This window comes from Atta cephalotes (genome assembly GCF_000143395.1).
Source record: "Atta cephalotes unplaced genomic scaffold scaffold00033, whole genome shotgun sequence".
Taxonomy (NCBI): Eukaryota; Metazoa; Arthropoda; class Insecta; order Hymenoptera; family Formicidae; genus Atta; species Atta cephalotes.
In genome coordinates this window covers 1,615,406-1,624,985 of record NW_012130097.1, presented here as the reverse complement: position 1 = coordinate 1,624,985, position 9,580 = coordinate 1,615,406, and the positions used below count along the sequence as shown (strand labels likewise).

The following is a 9,580-nucleotide window of genomic DNA, read 5'->3' as shown; positions in this document are numbered from 1 at the left end:
CTATTTATTTCGACCACCACTTACCGCTAAAGCCATTTATAGGAAAACGGCGGAAGCAAAGTTGTACACCTAATAACAATTACGTTGTTCTTAATTAAAAATTGTTTCAATAATTCAATCCGGTTCGATTTAAATTCGAACAGAAATTAAATTAAATTTCGAAAGAAATTAAATTTGATTCGATTTGATTAAACATTAAAAAATCTTAATACGCACTTCTCTACTACATATCTACACAATGATTAGCTTGATGCAGAAAATACAAGAAATTGAATTTTTACTTTCACTTCAGATTCAACGCAATCATGTCATTCTAAATAACGGCAAAATCGGATTCGATCAAATTTGTAATCCAAAACTGATGACCTTTAATTTAAAGAATGATACACTAGTTAAAATAATTTACATCCCACTTGACATTGCGACTAATCGAACAGGTGTTGGACATTTAGCAACACCTATTGTTTATTATCCTAAAATATATAAGCGATTCCTGGAAATGATTGTGAGAACATCTTCTTTTACAATAATAGTATACTTCATTATAATCACAGTACGATAAACTTTCAGAATAAAATTATTTCAGTCATATTTATCAAAATATAAATTAATCAAAAGTTAACGAGTAGATCCTGATTTTTTTTAAATGTTAGCATATATAAAACAAGATGTAATCTATTAAATTTTTGTTTATATTACTTACTCATTTATTTCACTTACTTTCTCATTTATTTCATTTTTTGTTACTAAATGTTGCTTATATTAGGCAAAAATATAAAATAGTAATGGTATATATGGTTAAGCGACCGATATGTATTCAGTAACTCTCCCTTCTGCAATTTAAATGATTTAACACACATAAATATATATATAGATATTTATAGCTGATCCAAGGTTCCGGTTTTTAATAATTTATGACTCATTTAAAAAAAGTATATGCAGAATCGAATCTGATTTCATGAAATCAGCTGATGTTATTGTCTCTATAACAGATCAAAATTTTACGTATACAGATGGTATCTTGAGTTTGACAGGTCTTGGCGATGGCAAGTACTTGCTTCTTAATGAACATTATTTTGATATTTATTTTATTAACAGTAAACATTATTTATATTATTTTATTATGAACATCATTTTATTATGAATTATCTATTATGAATTTTTGTACCATTCATAATTTTTTTGTTCAATACACTATGTAAAAAAATTAAAGGAATGGGATCACCCTTATTTTATTCTACCTTTCAAAAATGGGAAGAGAGCGTAAAAAATGATTATGATGAGATGATTCAAAAACTTGAAGTCTCTACTTTTCAACTCAATGCTCTAGATAAAGATCTAATTGAATTTTTATGAACATATACGGATACAAATAGATTCGTTAAATCTACATATTTTAATATTATTAAATCTACATATTTTAATATTATTAAATCTACATATTTTATTATTTGTACAAACTTGGCAAAGTTCCATAATGAATTAAAAATTACGCACTAACATAGTTTATATCTTTCAAAAAAGTGAACTTTTATCTTTGATTTGCATATTTATTGATTATTATGCAATTTTCTTCATTGAGCTATTCGACATTGAAGCAAAAAGCATTTTTTTAACTTTGCCTACTCATAAAAAAAGAGAGAAATAGCGCTCGATTGAAAACAAATAGAAAGATTTAGATTTTCTTTTTAAGCTGCATATCATTTTATTTTTCAATATAAAGAAATTTTTCTTATGTAAACTTCATTTAAATGTGGCACTAAAAATTCAATATTGGTTCATACATTTACCACACGTTGCTCTTCATTAGATAAATTTTCCAGTAAAAACGCTATTTTTCTGCTTAACAAGTAAACTGAATGCTAAGATAACTGATTGTGCTCCTTGTCAATATTTCCTATTCAAGAACAGTAACGTCACGTGCACGTCATGTACATATAACATTGCGTATGCAGCAAACATCAAATATCCATAACAAACATTTTGATATTATCATCAAGGATGGCTACCACAATGCCCGTCTCTTTTTCATTTGAGCAATCTAATACATTTATGTACGCAACTACCAGTAAAACTTAGAAAATCTTATCTTCAAATAAAAATTTCATTAATTCCTATGACATTTTCATATTGCATTATAAATATTTTAGATCTTTGTCATACTTCTTTATCAGAAAATAAAATCTATAAAATAAAAATAAAGACACTATTAAAATGTCCAAATAAAAAAGAAGCTAACAAAAATAGTAAACTTGTGAAAAGAATTGCAAACCCAATATTAATATTCAGAATATGTCTGTACTAGATATTTATATGTCATCTATATTAGATATCTATAGTCATCTATACTAGATATTATGTCTATACTAGACATTTATAAAAAGTCTGATGAAAATACAATAAGATATCCAAATATAATTGTTATTTATTATCAATCGATAAATTATTTTGAATTGTATTAACAATTGTTGTATCTAATAATTGTTACTATTATTTTAGTGCTGTAAAATAAAATATTAATTTTAAGGTGATACTTGCGCAAGATGATAATGTGCAATTCAAAAATTATTGCAAATTATATTTGGGCTGAAATATTCAAGCTACTGGAACAGTTAATGTATTTTTCAGATAAATATCAGCATTTCGTTTTTGGTATAGTGAACCTTAACGAAATACATTTCCACTATATGGAAATGGATTTAGCAGACATACACGAAAAAATAGATTTATTTTCTAAAATCAAGACTACAAAGTCTTTGTTTTCAATATTTTAACATATGTATTAGGTGTACAACTTTGCTTCCACCGTTTTCCTATAGATGGCTATGATATGGCTTTAGCGGTAAGTGGTGGTCGAAATAGATTATAGACGTCATACAATAAACTTGGGCATCTGTCAACATAACCCCATAGAAACATTAGTCGATTTGTGTCTGCATCATAAAGTTATTCTCGATTGAAAATATCAGTTTACGAGCCAAATTCTCGTCATTTGCAGGAGGTTTTAATTTTTTGCTTCAATATGAAGAAATCTGCGGCTGAGGCTCATCGAATGCTCTCAAATACTTATGGTGAGGCCGCTATTAGTGAAAGAACGTGTCGTGAGTGGTTTCAACGTTTCAAGAACGGTGATTTTGACGTCCAAGGTCATGCTCTGTATTTGGTGGAACCAGGCGTAGTATATTATGAACTGTTAAAAACCGACTGAAACAATCACAGGCAGAATCGAACGCAATTGATGCGTTTGAGCCGAGCATTGAAAGACAAACGGCCGCAATACAACGAGAGACACGATAAAGTGATTTTGCAGCATGACAATGCTCGACCCCATGTTGCGAAAGTGTCAAGACATACTTGAAAACGTTGAAATGGGAAGTCCTACCCCACCCGCCGTATTCTCCAGACGTTGCTCCCTCTGACTATCATTTGTTTCGATCAATGGCACACGGCCTGGCTGACCAGCACTTCCGGTCTTATGAAGAAGTAAAAAATTGGATCGATTTGTGGATAGCCAAAAGATGACCAGTTTTTTCGACGCGGGATTCGTACGCTACCCGAAAGATGGGAGAAAGTAGTGGCCAGCGATGGACAATACTTTGAATCATAAATGTATAACCAGTTTTTTACAATAAAGCCTCGAATTTCGGAAAAAAAAACGGCGGAAGCAAAGTTGTACACCTAATAGGTTTAAATTTACATAATGATTTAAATTTACATAAAATGCTTATTATACAATTCAGATGAAAAAAAATATATTTACGATTATAAAAAAAAGTTGCAACATGATTTCATACAGATATATTTATTCTTTTATTGACAAATGTTTACGGTTTAATTAATTGACGTCAAGCAAAAGACGTCATCAGCAAATAATAAACTACTTTGAAGGAGTTATGTAAAATACATATAATCTTGATCTAATGCTATTTTCTGAATATAATCTCATAAAAACGAATTATTTCGAAATAATAAATAAATAGCATAATAGCATAATATATATTAATAACATGACAAATTGCCATTTCAACACAAACATGTAGATATTAAAGCTCCAGAAGCTAAGATAAAACAAAGATTATAAATGTTTTTATATAATATTTTTCGATATTTTTTATTAACGTTTTTTTTAAATGCTAGTGATATTAGATTTAATCATCATACAGATCATACAGATCGTTATCACACATGCTAACTGATGTTATAAAATTCGAATCTTTCGTAAGCGTAAATTCAAGCATGAGCGAGTTCGGAAACAATACAAAGGAAAGTCGAAAACCCGGCAAAGAAAGCAATCGTCGCGCAATTCAGGGAGGAAAGGAAAACGCCGGAAGTGAACAGGACACGGAAGTGGTGGTTCTCGCTCCAAATTCCGCTCGTTCACAAGCAAAGAGAAAATCCAGGATGGTGGTTTTGTATTCATCAAGATGATCTTGAGATAGCTCGCCAAAGAAAATTGCAAGAAAATTGTTAGTAGATTTTCTATTTTTTCCCTGCCGCTTCACAAATAAACCGAAAGGAATCGGATAATCGCGATTAATCCGAAGCAATCTAACGTAAAAAATCATATGTAACGAGCACTTTTTTCTTTCTTCTAATGGAGATTTTCTATCATTCCAAACGCTTTGCTAATATAGAATAGTTTCAAAATTTTTTCATTGTCCATTTTATCATGAGTTATCAATACTATAATGAATTTGCACAATTTTCTTTTCATCAAAATTTTATAAAAGATTTTCAATTCTTACAATCTTCGTCAATTTCAAATATCAATGCGTTAGTTTTAATATTTTAAATCATTTAAAACTTAATTTAAGTTCGTTGAAATATAAAAAATTATTTTATTATTCATTGATGTCATTCAAGATTAATTTATCACAAAGGTTTTTAATATAAAATGATTAATAATAAAATTTTTCAACATCCAAAGATAAATACGTTCACTTTATATCAATTATATGATGTGCTATAAATAACAAATTTTATTCAATTAAAAACAATATTTTAAAAAGATATTTCCCAATTATAAAAAATGTGTGGCATATTAATGCAATACAGCATTCATATGCAATAAATTAAACAATTTGACTTCAATACCACAAATTCTGTTCCTAGAATTTTACGGTTTTGTGCTTTAATAAAATTACTGTCAGAATTATTCATATCAATCATAATCAGAATTATATATAAGAATCCAATAAACGGTTTTATTTCTTTCCGAGATTTATTTGCGTACTCGCGAATCTCTTTAATCACACGTTTTTCATCTTACTCGGCATTTTCTTTCGTAATTTCGCGAAAAATAGGTTGAATACAAGCTGCAATCATCTCGGAATCGTTTTGGAATGATTGCACCATCTGACTCTATGGCTCTGATTACACAGATGTTCGCAAATATAAATATGAGATACAACGAAAGTAAACCGCATTATCTCCATTAACGAAAATTTCGTCCGAATTATAAAATACTTATATATGTATTTGTGGGGTAAGGTGTAAAACTTAAGCTTTAAACCGTAAGAAATCAATCATAGTTACCAGAGAAAGGTTTTTTCGATTTAAAGAAATATTTCTTTGCTATACAGGCAATGATTTTCAAATCATAATTTGAACGTCATTTCTTGAATTTGAATATAATTTCTTTAAATCAAATAAATTCTATTTTATTTTTAAAAAATGTTTAAATCAATTTTTAAAAAATGTTTAAATCAAAGAAATGACATTCACAAATAAAAGAAATTTTTTCTTTGATTGTATAGCAAAGAAACATTTCTTTAAATCGAAAAAAACCTTTTTTCTGGATGTTGATTATTCTCTTCAAATTTGATTGTGATTTGACAATTTTGTACGGTTTAAAGTTTAAAGCTTAAATTTTATAAAATTTAAAATTTAAATAAAATTTCATTGACATTTACATCGTTTATAATCTCGTTATAAATGTCATTTAGGAAGCAATTTCCACAATAAATAGTATTGACAGTAGTTCTAGATCTAAAATAGAATAATGCCAACATTTAAACTTAACCGTAAAATGTTGTCAATTTAGAAACAGGACAGAGATATTTATTGTTTTAAATGTGATATGAGTTGCCTATATAATCCTCCTATATAATTAGTGAGTAAATAATATCTAAGATATATAAGACGATAAGATGTGATTTCCAAAGAACTGAAATGTACTTACTAATGAAATGAATTGCACATTATATCGTATCATCTTATATAAATATATTATTTACGCACTAACCGCGAAGATTTATATAGGCAATTTATACTTAATTTATTCTTGAAGCCACAAATTATTTTTATTTTAAATGTTTTTTAATCAATATTTCTGTTTGCTTTGCAACAGAAATGCAATATTGATTTACGCAATGATATTGTCATTTTAGTCAAAATATTGTCAATACAATTATAAATTTGTAAGTTTAAATTTTCATTTGCAGAATTTTTCTTTTTTTGTCCCAATAATAACTTTTAACAAACATAAAAGATCCAAGCATAAAAGAATTAAATTATTTAACAATGAATGTTCATGCATAAATATTCGTACATTTTAGTATAATACATGTAAAACGAAAAAGTTGCTTAACTTTTGCAAAATGATGAGCAGTCAATTTAAGGTAATTGAAAGTAATGTATAGCTATGACGAACAAAATTCTCAGTGGATTTTAAAAGCAATAGAGAAGTAGAGAACACACTTCTGAAATTGACGGATTACAAAGGGAAAAGCACAAAGCACCACAGTGTTTTACACAGAAGCTACGCCGCAAACTACATGCAAACTGCTCGCAAAAGTTAAATAATGAGAATAAACAGAAAAATATGACCGTCCAAGAACATACTGCAAATTTTATTTTGTTAAAAAACATGATCTTTTCCGTTCTCATTTTTACATATCTCATAATGACTAATTTGTAAAATTATTTCAAAACAAAAAAGCGTTCTCATCATTATATCACAAGCACAGTCGACAAAAGTCTGTAAAAGAGCTTTATTCATAATAGATTATTAATATTATTTACAGAAGTCTCGAGCATTTCAGAAAATTTAGATTTCAAAATTAACAGATCGTTTCTTATGCACTTCGCGACACAATAAAAGTGCTTTCGCACTTTTCTAATCAAAATTAGTCAAAAGCTAACCACTCCTAAAAATAATTAAACTTTCATTCTATACATTCATGCATTTAAAGATAAAAAAGAAAAAATGCCCAAAAGAGTTATTCACGATACAAAACCTTTAAAAACATAAAAGAACATTACTAAACATACTGTTTAGTTCAAATCATCAAGAAAGATTTTTTCTTTATCTAGAAAAAGAGAGTTTTAACTAAATGGAAAATGGATTTTCACCATTTCTCTATCCGTGTTTTAGCTAGAAGTAAATAGAGTATAACGAGTGTAATTACAAGAGTTACTCATTAATGAGGACGTCGCGTCGCTTCGTTGCTCTAAAAGCGTGACAGCATCGCGACAAAGTTTCGTTAAAAAGAGACCCAAGCAACGGAAGATATTTTTATTATACACGGTTGGGCGAATCGTCCACCCGCGCAATGCAACCTTCATAAACCATTGCCAACCACGATCGCTGCCACGATGCACGGTAACGATAACTCGTGGGTGTTCTGGCGTTTCGTTGCAGGCTAGCTCGTTGTGCGAGTCGTTCGCGGCCGTTTGCATGAAATTATCGTGGGCGCTTAGAAGTTTTACCGCTGGGATACAAAAAGCGACGGTGTACTAACAAGTGCGCCACGCTAACTTGCGGCCAACTCGATGGTTTGTTTTCCACAGAGGGTATCTCTCCAGTGATTATCATTGTTTCTGTTGATAGTGAGTTTGTCAACCAATTTAAAACGAACTTTTTGTTAATTCATTTATAACTTCTTAACCGTAAACATGAACTATTTCAATACTAAATATATATAAGTAGAATATAGTTTTTAAATAGAGAAAATTTATTTAAACTTACACGAAGAAAATATTAGGACATAAAATAAAACATTCTTTTTTTAATATTTAATTAAAAAACAAAGACATAACACATTACAATATATAACTATAATACAATATATATACAATATATAACTTATAAGTATAAAAATTACTATAAAAGATTATATTTTAAAATTTGCTACGAAAAAAATTTATAAGATTCATATAATAATAATGTTTATTATGTAATTTGTCAATTTTTTTTTAATAAATTACATTAATATTGCAATGTTATTCGTATGTGAATTCCTAGATAAATTATACAGATAAGAATTATAATATTGAATTAATTTCGTATCGAAGCCAATTTCGAAACTCTTTCAGTTTAATATTTTGACTGCCAAACTAATTTTAGCTTAATATAAATGAGCTTAATATAAAAATTTAGTGTATTATTTTAATATTTTTAATTTTTTAATATTTTAATATAATTTGTATTAAGATAAGATTTAATTAAAAATATTATTAAGCATCAAAATTCACTTTGACTGAATATGGCCAATATCTTTGCTTATTTTTGTTGATTACTCCTTGATCAATTTTACTTATTAATTTAAATTCAATCAAGTAATTTGTCGCGAACACAAATTGCAGAGTAACGGTGAGACTCGGTACATAGAAAGTATAAAAAGGTGCGCTCGTAAATGAGCGGCAGAAACTTTAGCAATTAATTTTGTATCTGAGTGCACTTTATTTTACTGCGCGATACTTAATTCACGAATGGCAGCGCCGAGATAAGGATTGTTTGCGTTTAGAGCGGGAATGCATTACCATGTACAAACACATGCAGGATACTTCCGTATGCGCGGTGCACTTGAGAAGAGTAGAAAGAAAGAAGGATTGAGAAAACGTATCGATTTTCAAATCCATCCTAAAGCGAAAATAGAGAAAAATAAATATAGAAATATACAAACCGCAATATTCAATAACTATATATTTAGTAAACTGTAATATGGCGATCGATAACCGGATATATTTTATGTATGGATAACAAACAAAACGAGATACTTTATATCAAATTTAAAAATAAAGCGATATTTGTGTCAAGAGACACGATTTAACAAAGTATTTCAGCTACAATACACTGAATAGTAAAAATAATAAATGTCATTATTTTTAATAAAATTTATTATTTTTACTATTCAGCGCGGTCGAAAAATGTAACTTGAAATTTACCGATCTGTTACAGCGAACGCGTTAAATAGTCTCAGTGCTTTGCGATATAATAGTTAATTACTGCCAGCAAGCACGAAGTTCCTTTGTCCTACAACTCTCATTTTCCACAATCGCAACTAAATTTACCAGATTCTCATTGCCGGTGGAGTTTCTGCCGTCGACGAATTGCGTGACGTACAATTTGCAAGTAGAAACTCCATCTTCGCGTTAGCGATACGGTGACATGGTCCAGATAGCATACTTAACCCAGCAGTCTCTAAACTGAAATAAATTTCAAAGTCAATAAATTTCATCGCAAAGCCAGATAACGAGATAAAATGAAGAATGTGTCTACTTCGATTGAAAATATTTTTAGAGTCTACTTGTTAATATATATATATATATATATATATATATATATATATATATATAT

The 9,580-nt window shown here is 28.8% G+C and overlaps 1 protein-coding gene across 1 annotated transcript in view; it reads left to right on the top strand.

Moving 5' to 3' along the window:
* Positions 1-238: 238 nt before the first annotated feature.
* LOC105621452 (major royal jelly protein 1-like) overlaps positions 239-9,580 on the top strand; it is a gene marked incomplete at its 3' end in the record, with an annotated part of 25,259 nt that continues 15,917 nt past the window's right edge. Inside the window, exons 1-2 of the mRNA XM_012202920.1 lie at positions 239-505; positions 875-1,046. Of these exons, the coding sequence (XP_012058310.1) occupies positions 239-505; positions 875-1,046 (439 nt within the window). The remainder of the gene's footprint in view (positions 506-874; positions 1,047-9,580) is intronic.